Source organism: Nesoenas mayeri (genome assembly GCF_963082525.1).
Source record: "Nesoenas mayeri genome assembly, chromosome: 27".
NCBI lineage: Eukaryota > Metazoa > Chordata > Aves > Columbiformes > Columbidae > Nesoenas > Nesoenas mayeri.
Genome location: NC_137555.1, coordinates 4,928,146 through 4,950,018, shown reverse-complemented (window position 1 = coordinate 4,950,018; position 21,873 = coordinate 4,928,146). Strand labels below are relative to the sequence as shown.

General features: G+C 59.5%; 1 protein-coding gene across 5 annotated transcripts in view; it reads left to right on the top strand.

Annotated features, from left to right (window-relative positions):
• The window catches only part of LOC308050149 (ankyrin-1-like), a 33,553-nt gene that overhangs the window by 736 nt on the left and 10,944 nt on the right, over window positions 1-21,873 (top strand). For 2 of the 5 annotated variants that reach the window (XM_080360124.1, XM_080360128.1), the window contains exons 2-31: window positions 6,966-7,067; window positions 9,739-9,837; window positions 10,651-10,749; window positions 11,333-11,431; window positions 11,545-11,730; window positions 11,869-11,967; window positions 12,188-12,286; window positions 12,592-12,690; window positions 13,105-13,302; window positions 13,385-13,483; window positions 13,789-13,887; window positions 14,124-14,222; window positions 14,392-14,589; window positions 14,765-14,863; window positions 14,953-15,051; window positions 16,118-16,315; window positions 16,503-16,601; window positions 16,979-17,077; window positions 17,389-17,487; window positions 17,591-17,683; window positions 17,914-17,986; window positions 18,350-18,373; window positions 19,227-19,329; window positions 19,618-19,765; window positions 19,973-20,070; window positions 20,158-20,382; window positions 20,739-20,893; window positions 21,049-21,260; window positions 21,352-21,556; window positions 21,715-21,811. In XM_080360124.1, coding sequence (XP_080216250.1) covers window positions 6,966-7,067; window positions 9,739-9,837; window positions 10,651-10,749; window positions 11,333-11,431; window positions 11,545-11,730; window positions 11,869-11,967; window positions 12,188-12,286; window positions 12,592-12,690; window positions 13,105-13,302; window positions 13,385-13,483; window positions 13,789-13,887; window positions 14,124-14,222; window positions 14,392-14,589; window positions 14,765-14,863; window positions 14,953-15,051; window positions 16,118-16,315; window positions 16,503-16,601; window positions 16,979-17,077; window positions 17,389-17,487; window positions 17,591-17,683; window positions 17,914-17,986; window positions 18,350-18,373; window positions 19,227-19,329; window positions 19,618-19,765; window positions 19,973-20,070; window positions 20,158-20,382; window positions 20,739-20,893; window positions 21,049-21,260; window positions 21,352-21,556; window positions 21,715-21,811 — 3,701 coding nt within the window. Of the gene's footprint in view, window positions 1-6,965; window positions 7,068-7,301; window positions 7,414-9,738; window positions 9,838-10,650; window positions 10,750-11,332; window positions 11,432-11,544; window positions 11,731-11,868; window positions 11,968-12,187; window positions 12,287-12,591; window positions 12,691-13,104; window positions 13,303-13,384; window positions 13,484-13,788; window positions 13,888-14,123; window positions 14,223-14,391; window positions 14,590-14,764; window positions 14,864-14,952; window positions 15,052-16,117; window positions 16,316-16,502; window positions 16,602-16,978; window positions 17,078-17,388; window positions 17,488-17,590; window positions 17,684-17,913; window positions 17,987-18,349; window positions 18,374-19,226; window positions 19,330-19,617; window positions 19,766-19,972; window positions 20,071-20,157; window positions 20,383-20,738; window positions 20,894-21,048; window positions 21,261-21,351; window positions 21,557-21,714; window positions 21,812-21,873 lie in introns of those variants that run through there. The other 3 variants (XM_080360126.1, XM_080360127.1, XM_080360125.1) reach the window with 3 other exon arrangements.

Sequence of the window (21,873 nt, the reverse complement as noted above, 5' to 3'; positions counted from 1 at the left end):
TGCATGTCCTCACCAGGGAGCAGCTGGCAGAGATGTATTGCCAGGCCTGTGCTTCAGGTGCTTTCCTGCCAGTGCCTCTTCCCTGCATGGCTCCTGGAGGCTGCGCCCTGCGCTGGCCGGGCCGGCCTGGCTGAGTGCAGCTCGCGGCCGATCTGCTGCAGCCGCGGCGCAGGGACGGCACCGCAGTGCCTCGCGGCGTGCAGGTCCCAGCAGAAAGCCCCTTCTCCGTGCTTTTGCTCATGCGGGCAGACAAAGCAGGTGTGCACTAGCTCTGCTGAAGCAAAGGTAGAGAATGAGTCAGAGCAGACTGCAGAAATCAGGAGCAGTTTATAAGCATCACCAGCAAAGAGAAGCAGGTTTCTCCACCAGGCACCGGGCAGACCCTGACGGCACCGTCTGAGCTCCAGCACATCTCCTGGTGCAAGGGCACTGCCCAGAGCCCAGGGCAAGCTGGAGGATGCTCTACGAGGTGCACTTAGTCCCTGGCTTGCCTCAGGCAGGCTCAGAGCATGTATCTGCTTTCCCCCTTGCACTAGAAACCTCTCAACTCCCCTTCATCCACTGCGCACACATGCCTGAGCCTTGTCACGGTCCGAGCATTAGAAAGTAGGACGTAAGAAGCAGTTACAGTGCTGCTGCATCTGAGCAGCTGTAAGCCCTGTTATGTTGTTAGGAGAGGTGTAGTACCTGAGTGAAAAGCTCTCGTGTGTTGTCTTCAGTCACAGTCTATATATTTTCTGGTGAGGTAAAAATAGCTTTTCTTTTTCAGGATCTGTTGAGAGCAGAGGCTCCTGCTAACATGAGAGGAGAGTGACAGCTTTCCCCTGGGTGTGCGTGGCCTCGGCTGGCAGGAGCGGCAGCTCTGTTAGTTCTTGCTTTGGCTCTGTGTAAAATGAACAATGTCCTGGTCTCCCCACCCAGACCTCTGGTCCAGCCCCTGTTCCTCTCTCTACTCATTGCTGCTGGACCCAGCACTGTACTTCATTGGGGAAGTGATGGTTTGCAAATGACAGAACAAGATCTTGATGCTACTACTTAGAAAATCCATTAGTTGCAGCTGGGAACTGACAGAGACAAGCTTTCACAGGGCTGCAGGCTGTAGCACCAGGGGATCCTTATCGAAGGATCAGTCTGCTGTGCAGGGGCAGCTCCCGAGTCCTTGCTCAATGTAGATTAAGCTGTTTCTGATATCCACCCTCCTCACAGTCCTGAACCCGTTCCAGCTTCAGCAGCAAAGGGGGCCTGTGAGGGGGAAGGACGGAGCCAAATGGCAGCGTAGATGCTGTGTGTATCTGGATATGCTCAGCGGGGACCAAGCTAACTTTGGCCCTGAGCTGCGCCCCCAGCAACAGCCCAGAACCACCTCCTTTTGAGTGCATAGAAAAGGGCTTTCCAAAAGCTAGTGACTCGTGATTATGTGAGGATGGAGGATTGCACATGATTGAGGGGTCAGTCTGGTGCCTACACCCAAAAGCTTCCCCCTCTTCAGTACTTTCAAAGCGCTAATTGACAAGTCACGTCCTTTCCCCCAAACCTGCCAGGGGCCCTCCTTTTGCTTTGGGATTTCTCCTTTGCCAGTTGTGCTGGGTTCTCTTACAGCTCCAACAGCCCCTTGCCGCAGGAACAGGAGCAGATCCTTCATTTTCTGCACGCTCCGATTCACCTGCTGCAAGACAGTCGGGCTCCCCCCGCATCCTGGTCTGGAGGTCTCCGCTGGGCATATAAACCATCGGTCTCTGTGGTATATGCCCTGGGGAGGCCTAGGGCTATTGTGAAATCTCCACTTGGCTGGAGCATGGACAAAGGGGTTCCTCACATTGGTGCATGAAATGAGAACAAACTAGCTTGGCAGATGCCTTCTGGAAATGTCCTTCTGTGCCTCGACTCTCACCAGTCCTGTTGAGATCTGTGGACCTGTGCTCAATCACATGGGCAGAGGCGAGGATGGTTAGAGAACAGGTCTTGGGCATATGGATTTTTCCTTTCATCTGATGAATTTTCCCAATGCTTTTGCTTTTCTCTTTCGTCTGGGTTTGCCGTATGTGCCTGGCAGCCTGTTCTCCTTGCTCTGCTGCCTGCGGCTTTGCTACTGCGGCTCTCTGGACACGCTGGGCTCTGCTGGGCGCTGAGCAGAAACCTGCCAGTAGGTTTTGCTTCCACTGCAGGGACCACTGACAGTGTCACATTTATGTGAATACAGATAGGAGAGAAAGTTCCTGTAAAGGTGGACAGTGTAATTTCTGTTTCTGGGCATTCTGAGTTGACTCTCCGATTCAACTTTCCTGACGTTCACTGATCATCTTGGGAAGACCCTCTGCGCCCTCTTTGATGGCTCTTCATCCAAGCAGCTGTTTCAGTGCGTTGTCCCGGACGGACACACAGCCAGCGTCTGTCTCCTCCGCGTCAGCCATGTCCTCAGCAGCAGAGCAGACCCAGCCTGCTGGCCGCGGATCTGGCTGCCGTTGGCCACAGAGCGCTTTGCTCCCCGAGGCGTGGGAAGTAATGCGGAATTTGAAAGTCTGCATTGAAATTCCTTTTGCCTGGTTTAAGAGCAGCACTGTTCTTCAGTGAGACCAGACGTCCTGAAGATACGCGGCAGAGAGCAGCAAAGGGGAAAGGTAGGGGCTGAATGATGTGGCTGAGGATCGGGGTCCAGTCATTCCCCGTAGCGCTGTGTGTCGCAATTGCAGGGCAGCTCTGGCTGCGCGATACATCTGGGTAGAGTGAAGAAAATAGAGCCCATTTAAAAAAAGCCCTCACAGTGAGTGCAAGCTCCCCCACGTTTCCCTCTCTGTAATTGGTCCTCGCAGACCTTGCGATGGAGCGGGGAATCAGCTGGTTTTGAGCACCACTCTGTTTCTGCAGGCAGGGGGCTCCCAGCAGGGTGTGCTGCGCTCGCCGGCCCCGGCCTGGGGCTCTGCCGGAGCCCACCCAGGAACTGCTGGTGTCGGGAGCTTGTTGGAAAGGGCACCCACCCCCTTTCCTTTGGAACTGTTGGCGCTGTCCCTAGCCGGACACGTCCCCAGGCAGTCCCGCAGACCCGTGTGCACATCCTTGCAGCAAACGGGTCCCACCCCCGGGGCTCCTCAGCAAGCAGCACCTCAGCCCTTCCCCACACGGGGTGCTGTGTGACAGCGGAGCAGCTGCAGCCCCTGCCCAGGCTGCCTCACCCCCAGCAGAAGGCCTGCAGATAGAAGAGACAACCAGGCAGATGGGGTAAAGAGGGCAGCGCGGCAGGACGCGTGTGTGCCTTTTGCCAGTGGGGAACAGACTTGCTTTGTGCCTGTCTTGGCGTCCCAGAAAACACCATGAGATCAGCACAAGTCCTTGGACTCGTTCGCACTTGGGAATCATCTGCTTGTGGCATTTAGCAGCTTGTACAGAGCGGAGTCGTGGCAAACGTGGCCACCTTTTGGGAAGGAGCCGGCGCTGAGGCGCTCCATTCCGTTATCAGCGCCGTGCAGAAGGAGCGGGTGGGAGCTCCTCCCTGGGTGGAGCGAGAGCGAGATGCCGCCAGGAAAGATTAGAGCAGGACTCCCACCACAGCCTGAAGACAAAGCAGGATTACTGAGCCCCTGACTGCAGCCCTTGAAATACGGCCTGAGCCTTTGGTTTGGCAGGATTTCCCCCTTCTTATTGCCTTGCCCACAGCTACAAAGTGATGGGCTTGGTCAGGTCCAGGCTTCCCACGTTGGTGCGACGGGTGCAGGATGCTCCAGCAGCAGCGATGCTTTTGGGGCCAGGCTCTGAGCGCAGGGGACACCTCTGAACGGACACACAGGGAGTTTCCAGTCAGGGTCAGCAGAAGGAAAGGGAAAAATTCGGATTGTGAACAGACAACAGGAGCTTTTTCCTGAAAGAAAATGAAGAAAAGGAGAATAGAAGCACAGTCTGTTGTGCTTCGCTATGTTTTTTACTTTAGAAGGAGCATTTTGCAAAGTACAGATCTGAGGCTTGTCCCTCAGGGCATTGCTGGCAGCAATTGAATGTCCAGAAGTCTGTGGAGCGCAAGGCCTGTGTGTAGGATTTAGCAGCCGTGTAAGAGTGCAAGAGATACACAATGCCAAGTGAGGCACTTCGTTTTCTTCACTGGAATAGCTCCTTCAGCCTCTGGAGGCAGTTACTGTGTGTCCTGGGGCACACAGGGAGCAGGTGACTGCATGTGTGTGCAAGTACTGGGAGGTGCAAGTGGCTGCCCATGCTACGCATGGTGCTTATTAGCGGATGGTAGCGGTGCAGTGTGTGTGTGTGTGTTCAGGTATGTTGGTGTTGTGCTGACTGGGATGTGCGTGTGTATCTTTTTGATACACACATCTACCTGTGTCCATAGGGTCTCTGCATTTCTTACTGTCATTGCTCCCTTTCGCTGAAATTGAGGAGATGGCGGTGACCTAATCCATATTTCAGTTCCCTGGCTAATTAAGTGTTTTCTTGATCTCTGTGACACCCCAAAGCAAAGCAAGCTGTTGTGAACGAATGCCCTGAGTGGCAGATAGGCAGTCCCAACACGCACACTGGCATCAGAAGAGCCATTTCCCCTGCTTTTACCATTTGAGCTGAGCTTCCCTTCTTCTCTGGCTGCACGTGTTGTCTGAGCGCTGGTGTCCAGTGTCTCCAGAGGTGCACGCTGAGCGTGGGGAGCACCGAGGAGCAGGCCCTCCGCAGCACCCCGGCTCCAGCGCGTTCTCCAAGGCCCGGCCCCCAGCATGCGGAAGTGGAGAGGGAACCGCGAGCCCTGGGTGGCAGGTGTTACCTGTGAAACGCGGGGCTCCGGGCACCCCTGTGGGGCTGCTCCTCCTCTGCTGTGCCCGAGCCGGTACCTGCAGCTCTGACCTGCTCCCTGCCCTTGGCAGCGCTCATCTGCTTTCCGGAGGCAGCTTGTATTAAATATCCTGTCTGACACAATAATGGAGAGAAAATGAACAAATTCCATTAGCGCCTGGCGATCCCTGCAGCGTCTGCTTTGAAGCGAGGAGGGAGCCTGTATTTTTAGATAGAATGCAATGTAACTTACTGGCTCTCTCAAAGCTGGGGAGTAGGTAACCAAGGAGGGAGAGCGGGGACACCGGGCTCAGGTTTCAGCTGAAGTGCCGGACTATGGCAGCACGAAAGGGCAGGTCCGGTCCAGACGTGGCTGTGAGTATACAACGCGCTTGTCCTTCGCGCCCATGGAGCCCTCCGCTGTGCTTTTCTGCTTGCTTTCTGCCCACAGTCTCTGCGCAGGGCATGCTGGGGCTTCAGGAGCCCCTTTGCTGCTAGAGCTTGTAGAGTTTTACCATTTTAATCTTCGTGGTTCCATGTGTGTCCCAGGGGTGGACGAGCCCGGCTGAGCTGTGCTTTGACTTTCCAAGGGGTTTTCTGTCGAAGGTCTATCCTGTGGCCGGCATGCCAGCAGCATCGCCAAGGTTCTGCCTCGTCATTGATCCTGACCTGAGATGCAGAGGCTTCTAGCAGGGTCTGGAGTTGGAAAAGCTCTTTACATTCAACCTGTTGCTTGAAGCTGCCAGTGTTTTCTCGCTGGACCCCAGGCAGCACGCAGGGCTCAGAGCGCCAACATGCACTTGCAAGCGCAGTGCTGGTGCTGCTTCCTGCCCCTGAAGGTTTATCGTCCCGTGTGAGCGGAGCACGGAGCTGCCGCGTCGTGTCTCCCCTGCGCTCGCAGCCCTCCACAAAGCTCTGCGGTGAAGCTGGGGGCTCTGCCCAGGTGGACAGGGCTCCCCTCTGAGGTGGCAGCGAGCGGAGCCAGCTGGCACGCGCCGTCAGCACGTGCTCCCCCGGCACGTGGTGGCCGTGCAGCGGGACCGGGCACGGCGGGGCCGCCCTCCGCCACCTGTCCCTGTGCCCCAGAGGGCACCGTGGCACCCGGTGCTGCCGCGGGAGCCCGAGCTCGGCTCTGCAGAGTGTGCCTGGCACAGTGGGTCAGGACACACTGTTTGCGGGCCCTCCTTCTGCGGGGATAGCAAGGCAGCTGAGTCGTGCTGCTCCAAAGTCCAGACTCAAACGGCTGAGGCTGCAAAGAGAAGGGAAGAGAGAAGCCCTGAAACGTGTAGTGCATCGTGCTGCCTGGTCCTGCCTCCGGTGCTGCCCTCTGCGGCTGTGCTGTCCAGACACTCCCCAGGCCCGGCTGCTGCTCCGCAGACCAGCGCCATGGGATGGCCTGGCATGGCAGGATGGAGGCACTCATGGCACAGGAGAACCCGTGGTCAGTCCCAGCATGAGGGGTACAAAAGAGGTTCTGATTTTGTGTTAGTGCTGAAGACAGTGTGTCCTGTGCCCTTGCCGTGGACATCTCATGGCTCTCTGCTGCAGAGAGCCCTTTGGGCTGGGCCTACCAGGCAGGCACCAGCTCACAGTTACCAGTCCAAGGTCCCAGCCTCACAGAGCCATGTCACTGCATTTCCACTCTGTTTTCCAGCTTCTGGTGAGTCATTCCATGGTCTTCATTTGCTGCCTTACACTGCTAAATAGCGTTGCTTGAAGTATTGCTGTGCCTCGCCTGGGCTGGCTGGGTTTTGGTGGTGCAGGGAGACACAGCCTTGTGCTGGTGGAAAAGAGAGTCGCGACTGCCCTGGCTGCGGGCGCCCAGCTGGGCCGGTCCCTGGTGCCTCGGCCGTCGCTGCGGTGTCTCAGCCAGGACACAGGTGTCTCCCTGGCCAAGGGAGGCGGCCCCGGCTGCAGGAGTCCCCGCAGTTCCCTCCCTGCCCGCCTGCAGTGCTGGGACGAGCTGCAGACCTGGTGTGGCTCTCTTGCCCCGGGATCGGGATACGCTCCACCCCACGTGCAGGTCCCAGCCTTGCTGCTTCTTGCCTGATTTGGGGCACCTCAGTCTGTCCAGCAGGTCCCACCTTGACCTGACTGGTGTCCGTAGTCCTGGTCTCTGCGGCCGCGTGAAGGGCTGGCCCCGTGCTGGTGATGGCGAGAATGGGAGGACTCCGCCTCTTATAATTTTTCTTTTTTTCTTCAAGGCCGATGCTGCAACGAGCTTCTTGAGAGCTGCAAGATCTGGGAATCTGGACAAAGCCTTGGACCACCTCAGGAATGGGGTAGATATTAACACCTGTAATCAGGTAGGTGACACCCATGGGGCTTCTGGTACCGTTTCTAGTTCACGTGAGAACGTTTGCAAAAGGCCCCTCTTGGTGGCGTGGGCGGTGCTGGGCAGGCGGAGCGCCCGAGCGCAGAGCAGAGGCAGGTCTGCGCGGGGCAGGGGCTGCGGGCGCCGCGGAGCTGTTTGCACGTGCCTGACGGAACATCTTGTGTCTGCGCAGCCACCGAATGCAAGTGGCTCAGCCTGGATCGGGATGGATGCTGTAGGGAGAGGCTCAGCGGGCTCGAGCTGGGCAGAGGACAGACAGACCGTGCTGTCGGCTCCTTTCCAGAGCAGCAGTGATGATGGGGAGCCTGACTCAGCAGGTAGCACAAATGTATATTCACCTGGTTCAGTATCAAGTCCCAAAACCCAGCACAGTTCAGACCTACTGATTTGTGCACTGCCGTGTCCGGCGCAGTTGCTGCAGGTGGGTTCCCCAGGAAACGTCACTGTCTCCTTTTCTTTTCTGACTGATGGGGACCGTGCAGGGCTGCTGCCCAGAGAGGCGGTCAGGCATCAGCTGTCTCCACTGACTGTCTGCAAGTCCTGTTTCCAGCCAGATTGCTAGTGCTGGTGAGGGATTTGACACCTTGACCAGGAGCCTGTAGCTACGGCAGCATGAGGCACTTTTTTCAGTGACGTCTGTGCACTAGTTCCTGCCATCTCCCTGAAGTTAGATGGCACTTTGGGGTTTCCTTCTGAGGAATATCAGACCTGTGGGAAAGGTCCAACCTCACATGTCCTGTATAGAATAAAGAGGGATATATGTGGTCAGACCTATCCCACAGGCCCTGTATTCTTACTCAAGTGCAGAGACCTTGACATGCCATCTGATCTTCCTCCCGCTGGTGTCAGCAACTTCATTGTTGCCATCTGCATCGGCGTCTTCACCATCCACCTCTCTCGCGTTTTGAATTCCTGCACGCTCCCATCTCATCCAGGAGGAGCTGGAGGCCTGAGGACGAGCGCGTCTCGCTGCCGGGGCCCGGGCAGCGGGGAGCAGCGCTGCGCGGGCACGCGGTGCCTGGGGCGCCTGCGCGGGTCAGCGCAGGGCGCTGCGCGCTCCGGCCGTGGTGCGGGCTGCCTGCGAAGTGCGGCCCTCTGCGGTTTTCTGTGGGGCTGTGGCTGTCACGCTGACAGCCAGCGGCTGGGATTTCTGGGAAGCGCCTGCGGCACTTAGCAAGGGGAGTACAGCACCTTTCAAATTAAGTACATCCTGTGATGGTTTTGGGTCAGATGAGCTGTCAAGCCAAAGCAAATGTGCAAAACAGCCTGTATTGTTCCTGGAGCAGAAATATCGATGGGCCGCTGGGAAACTATCTTCTGCAAACATTGTGCTTATTGCTGTAAGGCCAGAGAATAATGATTCTTCACAGGCTTTCAGCATGCAAAAGGTTATTTATGAATCCCTTCCGCAAAAGGGCATATGTGCTGAGGAGAGCAACCGAGCACCTGTGGTCTTGCAGTCCAGGCATGTGTTGCACGAGTGTGATGGAGAAAAAGTGTGTGTGTGTGTCTGTGGCGACACAGCCAGCTCGTGGGCTCACGCAGGCGAGGGTGTCGGTGACACCCCCGTGGGGTTGTGTATGTGTGGCTTAGCCAGAGCGGCTGGGGGGGCAGCGTTTCCTCCTGGCGACCGTCCTGTGTGTGTTACGGTGTTCCCGCTCCGTTTTCCTGTGGAAGCAGGTCTTTTGTGCCTGAGGCTCTAGGCGACTTTGGAGTTGGTGTGCTGATGGAGCTTGTGGATTTTTAGGATTTTGCTCTTTCTGCTGTAATCAGAGATGAGCAAAAGAGTCTGTGATTCCTCAGCTATGATCCTGGATAGCAGGTGCTTTGAGTGAGAGAGGGTGAAAAGCCTTTTTCCAGTATGATAATGGTTTGGAGGCTGTTCTAAGCATAACTGCAGTGTTGAGGACTGGAACAGGAGCCTCCCAGGGCATTTCCTGGTCCCCTACCTATATGCAGGCTGGGAGGAAGCAGCGACCTTCTGCAGTAGCTGGAGCACATGGCTGGGGGTGGAGCGGCCGGGCGGGACCGTGCTCCCGCGAGCTGGCGGCGCCGTGCCGCCTGGCGGCGTTGCGCAGTGAGCACCCGCGGAGCCCCCGCCGGAGACGGGTGAGGGAAGTTTCCTGTACGGGGAAAAAGTGATATCTGGAACTGCCTGCGTTTAACCTCCTTGCCAGCAAATATCCCAGCCCTTTCGTGCACGTTTAGGAAGAGGGTGTCAGAAATAACGGAGCACAAGCTGTCCTGGCAGCCTCTGCGTTGGGTGCTGACTGGCCTGACGCCTCGTGACAGTGCAGGGATGTGACGAGGGCACTGTCCAGCCCTTGGCTCCTGGTGCTCAGGTTCCGTGTGTAGGAAGAGGGGAGCTAAGCCCGGCTTCCCTGAGAAGTCTCTGCAGTCGGGAGCTCCTGGAGCCGGCAGAGCTCAGCAGCAGCACAGCCAATGCTTCCTCTGCACCCGTTGCTGCAGTTAAACTCCGAGGGAGCAAAGCCGACCTCTGGGCCCGGCCTGCGGGATGGGGCTGTTGTTGGGCAGGCTGCAACAGCGGGAGGGAGCTGCTGGGCTGGGAGCTCAGAGCAGGGGGTCCTCCAGAGAGCCCCAGCTGGTGACTAATGCCCTTCTCCCGCCTTTGCTCCCTCCAGAATGGGCTGAACGCCTTGCACCTGGCCTCCAAGGAGGGCCACGTGAAAATGGTGGTGGAGCTGCTGCACAAGGAGATCGTTTTGGAGACAACGACCAAGGTGGGGACAAGGGAGTCTGGTCACAACAAACACTTTTGCTGTCTTTATTCGCATCTCCTTCTGGCCCTGGCTGCTGGCTCCAGTCAGCCCTCGCAGCCCCAGGGCAGCGCCTGCGCGCTGCAGCACGGCGAGGGCCTTGGCACCATTGTCGCGGGTCTGCAGAGCTCTGGTGCTCCATAAATAACAAATTCTTGCCTTGCATCATCATGGCGGGGTGTGGTTCTTCCTTGCTGACAAGTGAGACAACTACACGAGCAAGCAGGGCTGCAAATGAGCAGCCTCCAGCACCATCTGAGGGGCTGTGAGAGCAGGAGGGGGCCTGGCTTGCCACCTCCCCAGTGCTGTGACAGGACTTGGGACGTGACGCAGAGTCTGGCATCCTGCCACACCACCCAACGGCACAAGGCAGAAGAGCCTGTGTATGCATTTCCCAGCCTGCTTATCATCCCTTAGCTTTGCCTTGGCTATCAGGGCGCACACTGCAGTTTTGCCTGCAGATTGCCAGCTCAGCTCCCCCATGCTCCCTCCCCTCCTCATCGCTCAGTGCTGGAGATGCACAGAACCTGACAGTGCACACAGCTTGTGCTGCCAGGAGCTTCGTGGGAGAGATTAAATCACCGTCTTCCTCGGCCAGCAGACGGGAAGGGTAGCTGCTGGTCTACAGCCGGGATGGGGCGTGGAGCAAGGGCTGCATGGCCCCACAGGCCTCCCCGGCTGCTGCTCTGTTTGCACGTGTGTTAGCACATGTCAGGCCCATCTTCGGCATCCTGGGCTGCTCCAGCCCCTGAGCCGCTGCCCTGTGGTGTCTTTCAGAAGGGAAACACAGCTCTGCACATCGCTGCCCTGGCTGGACAGCAGGACGTGGTCCGGGAACTGGTGAACTATGGGGCCAACGTCAACGCGCAGTCACAGGTACAGTGACCTGGGCTGGAGTGGGGAAGCGTGACAGTGGTGCCTTTGTGGTGGGAATTGTGCCCGGCACGGCCACTTCATCAGCCCTTTACAGTTTCTCTCTTGTCGTGCTCGGGGGCGAGGGCTGCTCTGCCGGCCTCCCGAAAAAAAGACGAGTGTGTTTGCATTTAAAAATGAAACCCACCTTAATAATCTACAAGAGTGTGAGACGAGCCAATTTTCCAACTTTTCTTGTTCTTTTCAATACAAAGTTAAATATCTACATGTAAATACATACTCCAGTTTTATTTAGGGTTTGTAAGTTTCTTAACATGCAAATGGATTCTGCCATGTATATATATAACTGCTGTAGTTTTTATTCAGTTTAGTAATCCTACTCTGAAGTAAAAGCTTTTCTTTCTTTTTATTAAGAAGGACCTAGATTCTCCAGCTGATTCTTTCTGGATGTGAGGAGCCTTGGGCTCCAGCTCTCCCTGATTACTCCACCATTGCCCTTTTCCTTTCTCCCACCCACACTGTGTCTGCTTTTGCCCCAGTTCAGTGAGCTGGGGGTGTGTTGATGTGCAAGGCCCTGTGTTTGCAGAAAGGCTTCACACCCCTCTACATGGCAGCGCAGGAAAACCATCTGGAAGTTGTCAAGTTCTTGCTGGAAAACGGAGCCAACCAGAATGTAGCCACAGAGGTGAGGTCCTTGGGGAGGACGCCGGGGCCCTGCTGGTCGGGGCTGCTGCGGGGCGTGCTGGGTGCTGCCGGGGCTCCTCCGCGCTCCCCCTCTCACCTGCCTCCCCCTGGCAGGATGGCTTCACGCCACTAGCTGTGGCTCTGCAGCAAGGGCATGAGAACGTGGTCGCTCATCTTATCAACTACGGGACAAAGGGTAAGGTCCGCCTGCCTGCCCTGCACATCGCAGCCCGCAACGATGACACTCGCACAGCTGCTGTGCTGCTGCAGAATGACCCGAATGCCGACGTCCTCTCCAAGGTGTGTGGCTTTCCTGTCCTGTCTCTGGGAGCTTTCCCACGTCCCCAGGGAAAACAGCAGCTTGGTATGCTGTGTTTGTCCATCTTCTCAGCAGGGAGCATGTGTCTGGCTGGGCTGATCCCTCCTTCTTTCCCCTAGACTGGATTTACCCCCTTGCACATTGCAGCCCACTACGAGAATCTCAGCGTGGCCCAGTTACTGCTGAACCGTGGAGCCAGCGTCAACTTCACACCCCAGGTGAGCGCAGCGTGAGAAGGCGCCGGGACCGGCGCTGCCCCGCGCTGGAGGAGCAGACGTCTCGCTCCCAGCACTGCGAAATAAGCTGTTCCCTGACGCTGCTCCTGGGATTTAGCTCTCCCCTGCCCTCTCTCTTTTGTTCACCCGCTGCCTCCTTGCAGCCCCATGGGGGAAAGCGAAGGGGTTGCTCCCTCTAACAGACAGTTGTTCCTTCTGTCAGAATGGGATCACTCCCCTGCACATAGCGTCCCGCCGGGGCAACATCATCATGGTACGGCTGCTGCTGGACCGTGGCGCCCAGATAGAGACAAGGACCAAGGTGAGAATTCTGCATCACCAGCAAGTACATGGGCCGCCTCCCTCCTTGGCCATCTTGCGTCCTGGGGGCGCTGCCCAGCGCGTACCCTGTGAACATCTTGCTGGGTGTGTGGGGAAGGTCCCTCGTGCACTGAGGGAATGGACCAGGTTTTTTGCTGGTGCACGTGGCGGTGAGAGGAGGCTGCATGGCTACAGTCGGCGTGTTCTGGGGGCTGAGGGCAGACTCAGTTTTGCCTTATTTTGCAGACAAAACCAAAGTCCCTGCCCTTCCCTATGCTGAGCCCTCGAACCCTTCTCTCTCCCCAGGACGAGCTGACCCCTCTGCACTGTGCAGCTCGCAATGGACACGTGCGAATTGCTGAGATCCTGCTGGACCATGGGGCTGCCATTCAAGCCAAAACCAAGGTACACATGGGGCTCTGTGAGGCTGTGCTTGGCGCCAGGTCCCAGGGCAGCACGGGGCTGCCACAAGCTCTGCACAGTTGCTGGATGCCACTCGGTGCTGGGGCTGGGATTTTGGCCTGCCAAGGAACAAGGAGCTTCCTGACCCCCTCCTCGGCTCTAGCCGGAGCCCTTTGCCTGGGGCTGCATGTTTCAAAGGGAGGAGGGGGTGGCCTGGGGACAGCCTGTCCATGGCCCTGCCCTCTGCTCAGCGTTGCTCACCTGTAAGTCTTGGTCAGGGATTTCGGGGCTTCTCCTTGGTAGCACCGTGGGGAATGTGCCATCCTTTCTGCCCCAGGGCTGGGGCCGGGGCTGGGGCCGGGCGGGATGCCCGGTCCCCTCCCAGCCCTGCCCTGAGTCCCTGCTCCACGGTTGCAGAACGGCTTGTCGCCGATCCACATGGCAGCGCAGGGCGACCACCTGGACTGTGTGCGCCTGCTCCTGCAGTACAGCGCTGAGATCGACGACATCACCCTGGACCACCTGACACCGCTGCACGTGGCCGCGCACTGCGGCCACCACCGCGTGGCCAAGCTGCTGGTGGAGAAGGGAGCCAAGCCCAACGCCCGAGCCCTGGTAAGTGAGGAGGGGCAGCAGGGCTGGGACAGGGGACAGGGAGGGCGTCCTCGCAAATGACTGTCCACCTGTCCATCTGCAGAATGGCTTCACACCCCTCCATATTGCCTGCAAGAAGAACCACATCCGGGTGATGGAGCTGCTGCTGAAGACGGGGGCCTCCATCGACGCCGTCACAGAGGTGGGTGGGTGGGCAGCACTGCAGGGGATGGTGGCCCCGTTGGCTTTGCTGGTCCCCAGGCACCTTCTTCATTATGGCTGAGATCCTTTGCAGCTCAGGACCTGTTCAGCCTGGCAGCATCTCCCCACAGCCTGCTCCTCTCTGCGTTCCCCTCAGCTTATCTGACAGGGTGCTGGGGACAGGCTAGGGACACAGAGTTTGCCTCTGTGCTGGCACGTGGCCCAGGGAAGGGGCGGAGGGGGCAGGAAGAAAAGTTTGCAAGGCCACCAGCCCCATCTTGGCTCCTGGCCCTTTTCTCTCCACAGTCTGGCCTGACCCCGCTGCACGTGGCCGCCTTCATGGGGCACCTGCCCATCGTCAAGACCTTGCTGCAACGTGGAGCCTCTCCCAACGTGTCCAATGTGGTGAGTCCCACCTTGCCTGGGCCTGTGGGAACTCAGCATGTTGGGGTCCAGCAGGAGGTGGGGACTGCCCGGGTCCTGCTTGCTCTGCTCCCCTGAGCCATCTCTGGTGCCCCCTGCTTTGTGCTGCCAGGAGGAAGCCACAGGGGCCAGAGAAGGTGGTATGCACTGTTCTCCTGTGCTCAGAGAAGGCGTATCCCCTCATACAGCCTCACCATTTTATCTTGTCCTTGGTGCAGAAAGTGGAGACACCCCTACACATGGCAGCCAGAGCCGGGCACACGGATGTGGCGAAGTACCTGCTGCAGAACAAAGCCAAAGCTAACGCCAAGGCCAAGGTAGGTGCAGAGAACCTGTGCGATAGTGAAGCTCTGTGCACAGCTGGTGCTGGTTTCTTCACTCTCGCCTGCCCAGAGCCCAGCCTGCCACGGGCCGTGCAACAGCTTTGGCTGGGTGAACAAGGGACTGGTCCAGGTCTACCAAAATAGCTGCTCTGCCCCCTTGCAGGATGACCAGACTCCTCTGCACTGTGCTGCCCGCATCGGCCACACCGGCATGGTCAAACTCCTGCTGGAGAACAACGCCAACCCCAACCTGGCCACAACGGCAGGGCACACGCCCCTGCACATCACTGCCAGAGAGGGGCACGTGGACACGGCACTGGCCCTGCTCGAGAAGGGGGCCTCACAGACCTGCATGACCAAGGTAGGCTGCTGCGGCCACTGCCACTGAAGGTGTGACCTGGCTGGGCAGGCTGGCAGCTTAGTGTCCCTGTCACAGGAGGGGCAGCCTCCTCCTGTGCCACAGGAGTCCTTCCTGCACCTGCGCCAGTGCTCTGCTCATCCCTGTGCACCCTGTGATGAGCTGCCTTTCTCCTCAGAAAGGATTTACCCCTCTCCACGTTGCAGCCAAGTACGGGAAGGTGGATGTGGCAGAGCTGCTGCTGGCACATGATGCTCACCCCAACGCGTCAGGGAAGGTGAGTGTTGCTCCTGTGGCAGTGGGAGGAGTGGTGTGGTACGGGGAGAGGCTCTGCCTTACCTGTCTGTGCCCTCTCCCCGTCCCCAGAACGGCCTGACCCCGCTGCACGTGGCTGTGCACCACAACAACCTGGAGATCGTCAAGCTGCTGCTACCCAAGGGGAGCTCCCCACACAGCTCGGCCTGGGTAAGGCTGGACTGGGTGTCCTGTGTCCCATGTGTGTCAGCCTGGGGCTGGCATTGCCCCTCAAGCTGACACTCGGGGAGCGTGCCTGGGACTCTCTGTGCCCGTTGCTCACACCCGCCTGTCCCTTGCACCAGCAGGAGGGACATGCAGAGTGCCGGGTGGTTGCTCTGCTCCAGCAGACGGGCTGTGTCAGGAACAGTCCCTGACAGCAGCAAGTTGTGGCTGTTGCTCGGGGATGTGTTTCCATGGCGAGCCCAGCCAAGCAGAGTTGCAGTCTGGCAGTTTGGGAAAGCACACACAAATGTTTGCATGCAGCCGGGAAGCAGTGAGTCAGAAAACCCACGAGTTCGTGAGAGTTGCCGTGCTCCGCCTGAGCATGGGGAGCATCTCCTTAAAGAGCAGACCAGCAGCCTCCATTTCCACGTTGTTTGTAGGAGCTGCATCCTCAGAACAGCCAAGTGGCTGCTGGTTCTGGCCCTCCCCGCTCCCCCTGCGCCCGCTGCCGGCAGACTTGCCGGGCTGGCGTCAGGAGCAGCCGGTGCAGCGCCAGTCCCCTGTTGTTGTGCGTCACCGACAGCCTGCGCGTCACCCCAGGCAGAGGGTGTCTGCCAGCTGCTTTGCTCCTGCGGCGTGGCAGCAAAGGCGGTGCTCAAGGCTCTGCAGTCTCTGCCTGAATACTAATCCTGCATCTTGCGAGTTTTGCTCCACGCCTCAGACAGACACGTTCTCGGAGGTGTCTGTCTGCCCTGACCTCTCACAGCTCCAGGTGGCTGAACGCTGCTGTAGAAATTAATGTGAGGAAAGCTCCAGGACGGCCAGCACCAGTCAGGCCTGAAGCAGGTGGTCTTTGAAACCCCTGCGCTGCCGTGGCTGGAACAGTGGGACTGGGCCTCAGAGTCAGGACTCGTTGCTGTCAGGCAGATGGTTGGGGTGGGAGCGTGTGTCCCTGAGCTCTGGAGGCAAGTGGGAAGCGCAGACCTGGCCTGGAGGGGCAAGGTGGCACCTTCTGCCCCTGCTGGTCTCCTCGCCAGGGTCTGAGCGCTGCCACGAGCCTCTTTCCCTGCAGAATGGGTACACCCCCCTGCACATCGCTGCCAAGCAGAACCAGATGGAGGTGGCCAGCAGCTTGCTGCAGTATGGGGCTTCTGCAAACGCGGAGTCTGTGCAGGGGGTCACCCCCCTACACCTGGCTTCCCAGGAGGGCCACGCAGACATGGTGGCACTGCTTTTCTCCAAACAAGCCAACGGCAACCTTGGCAACAAGGTAAGTTGTCCCTGCACGTCCTGTCAGGCTGGACGTGCTGGCAGTCCAGGCCCCAGTGCCTCCCCGCGTTTGCTGACCAGCGCACAGTGTTGGTCAGTTTGCCGTGGTGGAGACCTGACGTGGCGTCTCTGCTGGTAGGGCTACAGCGATGGCATTGCCGCTGTGCTGAGACCTCCTCTGTTTGCAGAGCGGCCTGACCCCTCTCCATCTCGTGGCCCAAGAGGGACATGTGCCAGTAGCTGATGTTCTCGTGAAACATGGAGTCACGGTGGATGCCACGACCAGGGTAAAGTAATGCATTCACCATGGCTGTGGTGAAATACATGAGGGAATCACCTCCAGGCCTGACACAGGAGGAGCATTGCTTTTCTCTGTGCAAGAGTCTCTCCTCACCATCTTGTCTGTGTCTTGGAGACTCTTCCTCTTCTTCCCACACGTCCCTGTAGGGATGGTCCCTGCGTACTCCCGCAGCTCACCCCTGCGCCCCGGCACAGTGTGGTGTGGTCTGCACAGCCCTCTGCCCTGATCCTGGGCTCTCAGGCAGCACCTGCACACGTGCCCCTTCCTTCCCCCAGGAGGGTTTGCCCACGGGATGCGCGTACCCAGGCCAGAAGGGGACGAGGAACCGCTGAAGGCAGGCTGAGACCTGGTCTTTTCTTTCAGATGGGCTACACCCCGCTGCATGTGGCCAGCCACTATGGGAACATCAAGCTGGTGAAGTTTTTGCTGCAGCACCAGGCTGATGTCAACGCCAAGACTAAGGTACAGCCATGCCCTGTGCTTCAAGGACTGGGCAACAGCATGCGTGTGGATGTGGATGGCTTAGCCTCCCTCCCTGCTTGCACTTCTCCCTCCTGCATTGCCCCAAGTGCTCCCGTCTCCGCGGCTGGAAGCTGCTGTAGTCCAGTTACAGCCCCGGGCAAGCGCTGGCTTCTACAGAACCCTTTGCTAACCCTGGAGGGGAGGCAGCCACCTTCGTGCTCCAGACATGAAGCACAGTGTGAAGCCCATGGGCTTTTCTGGGGCAGCAGACTCCCAGAACCGATGGCAGCACCCTCTGTCCTCCCCTGCAGCTGGGATACACCCCTCTGCACCAGGCAGCCCAGCAGGGCCACACGGACGTGGTGACACTGCTGCTGAAGCACGGTGCCTCTCCCAACGAGATCAGCACGGTGAGTACGGCGCTCGCCCACACCTCCTTGCCCCACAGCAAGCTCAGGTGCCCGACCGGGCTTCCCCGCGGCTGCTGCTGACCTGGTCCTTCCTCTGGCACAGAACGGCACCACTCCCCTGGCCATTGCGAGGCGGCTTGGCTACATTTCCGTCACAGATGTGCTCAAGATCGTCACAGAGGAAACCGACATCCCGGTGAGGCCCTGGGGACTGGGACCAGGACTCTGGAGGAGGGCTGGGGCTGAGGCAAGTGGGTGCAGGCAGCAGCTGTGGCCCTGCCTGCGGCAGAGGCTGTGCCGGTACAGCTGGACAGCGCGGATGGTGCGGTGGGGCCGGCGCTGGCTGCCCACCCTGGGCCGGAGGGGGGCGTCGGGTGGCTGCACAGCAGAGGGCTGGCCTCCCCTGACTCCACTCTGCTCCCGCAGTTAGTCGGTGACAAGCACCGCATGAGCTTCCCAGAGACTGTAGACGAGATTCTGGATGTGTCGGAGGATGAAGGTGAGGGGCCGGAGCTGGACACGCCATCCTGGAGATGTGGGGACGGGCACGGGCGTTCCTGCCAGGCGGGGTGGAGAGCTGCACGGCCTCACCGTGGTCTTGCAGAGAGGGCGGGAGGAACACACCAGACTCCCGCGGTGGCACCTCCTGGCTCAGGTGCTTCCCTGTGCCATGCAGGAGGGATATGTCTGGACCTCCCCATGGTCCCATGCCTAAGGGACAGTGTGCAGAGAGCCCTTGGGCATGCAGAAGCCCCCACCATGCCCTGCTCCTGCTGGTGGTGTCAGCTCCCAGCCAGATGCAGCTGGTCCGCTCCTGCTACCTCCCACCAAGACCTCACATTTGCCTCTTCTTACTTTGCAGGCACTGCTCATGTCACAGTAATGGGTATGAAATGTGTCCCCCTGCCCCAGCTCAATGGCCCATTCCACCCCATGGCCACTAACCATCCGCACGCCACGTCCATCCGCTGAGCCTTGCTGTGGGGCTCGTGCTGCCCAGCACAGGCGCTGCCATCCCACCCGGCCCATCCGTGTCCGTGCTGCTTGCTGTGGTGTGACTGCATGAATGGGGGGAGCCCTGGCTCCCCGTCAGCCCCAGGCCCTGTCCCTGGCCGGCAGAGGGGCCTGGTTCTGTGACAAACTCCGCTGCTGTCCTGGCCAGGCAGGGATGAGCCTGAGTGCTCGAAGGTCCCCATGCCGTATGGTCCCCTCCCCATCACTGGGGCTCTCCTGCTTTGGGAGGTGCTGGACCCACTCCCATGGGGCAATGACGAGTGCCAAACCCCAGTGAGCTCCCTAGCAGGTGTTAGCTGGGCCGGCAGGCAGCACCGGCTGTGCTTTGCCTCCACGGGGGCGTGCAGATACACTTGCAGTGTTAAGGCATCTGTCCCACGTCCCCAGCCCTGCCTACACTTCTGTCTCCAGCATCAGGGTGTCCCCAGCAGGCTCTGCTCTGTGCTCAGTGCTGTGGGAAACAGCTCAATCAGGAGCTGAGGCTCCTGACAGCCACCGCAGTTCCTGTCCCGCTGACCCACAGGTTGAGTCCTGTCTCGGCCACAGACCCCACCTGGCAGAGGGCAAAGCCGCACCGCGGCGGGCTGGGACCCAGGGGACAAGTGTATGCGGCCAACAGTGGGAGAAGAGATGGGCTTTGGCTTTAGCTCAGAGGAGCGAGGGCCGGTGTCTGTGGTCCCTTGTCCTCCTGTCTCTCTGCATACTGAGCCAGCTCTCTGTTTCAGAGGAGGAGTTGGTCGCACCAAAGCCAAAGACACCCGAGCCCAGGGACCAGGAGGGCAGGAGGGAGATGCTGGAGTTTGTGACCACGACGACACTGGAGCAAACGTAAGAGGCACTGGATGGTGGGAAGAGAGCGGGTATGGGGCACAGGGCCAGCCTGGTGCTGGGCTGGGGTGCCACTGGAACAGGGACAGCTCTGGGCAAGGAATCGATCAATGAGCCCCCACCAGCCAGCACAGCAAGCCAAGCTGTTTGGTGTCATTCCTGCACAAGGACATGGGTCCGCTTCTGAGTTTGCCTTCGTCCAGCAGCCCTGGGATAACCGTGGGACAGCAGGGGACTGAGGGGCCCAGGTCTGCCACTTCAGTGGCTGTCACTGCCCTCTCCTACCAGGGTGGAGTCTCCAGCCGTCCTACAGGTGCCCTACATTCCACCTGAGACTGTGGTCACGGGAGCAGAGGAGACTGAGCAGGTAGGACCTGTGGAGACAGAAGCTGAGCAAGTCAGCCTGCTGCATGCACCCTCGGTGTCCCCACAGGAGGTGAGCATGGGACACAGCCTGCCATGGCCCCCGGCACCCCCTGCCCATGGAAGGCCCCCATCACCACAGAGCCAACATGTGGGGTGGGTAGTGGGGATGGACATGGTAGTATGGGACTGCCCAGGAGCGAGACTGTGGAGGAGTGGGCAGGCTCAGCAACTCAAATAGGACCTTGTGCCCATGGGGGCTCTTCCCTGCCTTGCACAGCCCTCCAAGGAGTTCGACGAGGACTCCCTGATCCCCAGCAGCCCTGCCACCGAGACCTCGGATAACATCAGCCCGGTGGCCAGCCCCGTGCACACAGGGTGAGTGCTCAGCCTGTGCGGCACACGCGTGTTCTGTGAGGAGTCAGCTGCGAGGTACCCACCTGCCCATGCCTGTGTCTGCTCCAGGTTCCTGGTGAGCTTCATGGTGGACGCCCGTGGCGGCTCCATGCGGGGCAGCCGGCACCACGGGCTGCGTGTGGTCATCCCACCCCGTGCCTGCGCAGCACCCACCCGCATCACCTGCCGCCTGGTGAAGCCCCAGAAGCTGCCTGCACCCCCACCACTGGCTGAGGAGGAGGGTCTGGCCAGCCGGATCATCGCCTTGGGTCCTGCCGGAGCCCAGTTCCTCAGGTGAGTGCAGCTGGGAATGAAGCCGATAGTGCTGCCCAGTCAGGACCATCCCTCGGGACTGGGATTGGGTCTGGGTTCCTCTGGAGTCCCTACCAGCTGGGGCAACACCGCTGCCCCTCTCTGCTTCTGGGCGTCTGGTGCAGGAGATGTCCCTCCTGCAGCCGGGCACAGCGCATCCCTGCGGTGGGTCATTGCAGCATAACGGGGCGTTTGACTGTGCTGGGGCAGGAAAAGCCCTGGCCAGCGTGGTCCTGCCAGGCACAGAGCCCCATTTCCCAGAGAGAGGAGTGCGAGCAGTCCTGCCTTCCTCTGGCAGCTGTGCGGGGTTGCAAGCCTCCTTCCTCTCCCGCTTGCAGCCCTGTCATTGTGGAGATCCCACACTTCGCCTCCTACGGGCGAGGGGACCGCGAGCTGGTGGTGTTGCGCAGCGAGAATGGCTCTGTCTGGAAGGAGCACCGCAACCGCTATGAGGAGAGCTACATGGACCAGCTGCTCAATGGCGTGGACGAGGGTGAGCGTGCCGGGCAGGCAGAGGCTCGGCACCCTGCGGTTCCCCACAGGCAGGGCTGCAGCCATCCTGGCTGGTGGGACGGGGCTGAGCGTGAGGTGATGGGTGACAGCTGTAGACTTGATGTGCAAGCCCTGATGGCTGTGCTGCCCTTGCAGAGCTGGAGAGCCTGGAGGATCTGGAGAAGAAGAGGGTCTGCCGCATCATCACCACCGACTTCCCTCTCTACTTTGTGGTCATGTCCCGGATCTGCCAGGACTGTGACATGATCGGCCCCGAGGGAGGGTGTTTGAAGAGCACACTGGTCCCCATGGTGCAGGCCACCTTCCCAGACACGGCTGTTACGAAGAGAGTGAGGCTGGCCCTGCAGGTGAGCCCTGGAGAGCCTGGCCTGGGGCCCAGCCGGGCTCCTGCAGGGCAGGGGAAACCAGACCTGCTGCCCACCCTTGTGCTGCCCACAGGCGCAGCCCGTGCCTGATGAGCTGGTGACCAAGCTGCTGGGGAACCAGGCGACATTCAGCCCCATTGTCACGGTGGAGCCGCGCCGGAGGAAGTTCCACCGCCCCATTGGCCTCCGCATCCCGCTGCCACCATCCTGGAAGGACAATCCCCGGGACAGCGGCGAGGGTGACACCACCAGCCTGCGCCTGCTGTGCAGTGTGATCGGTGAGGCTGCCAACCCCTGCTGCGCAGGCGTGTGTGCTCTCTGGTGGGGTTGGGTTGCCTCAGTGGGATGCAGCTCCTTGGAGCTAAGGAAAAGGTCATGGCCAAGCAGAGCCCGGGCTTAGGAAGGGCAGCATGTTCACCCTTGCTTTCTGCCGCAGGAGGGACAGCCCAAGCCCAGTGGGAAGACATAACAGGCACCACAAAGCTGGTCTATGAAAACGAGTGTGCTAACTTCACCACCAATGTGTCCGCCAGGTGAGTCCTCGGCGAGCGTGCGCTGGTCTGGGGAACGTGCTGCTCGCGTACCCCTGCTCGTG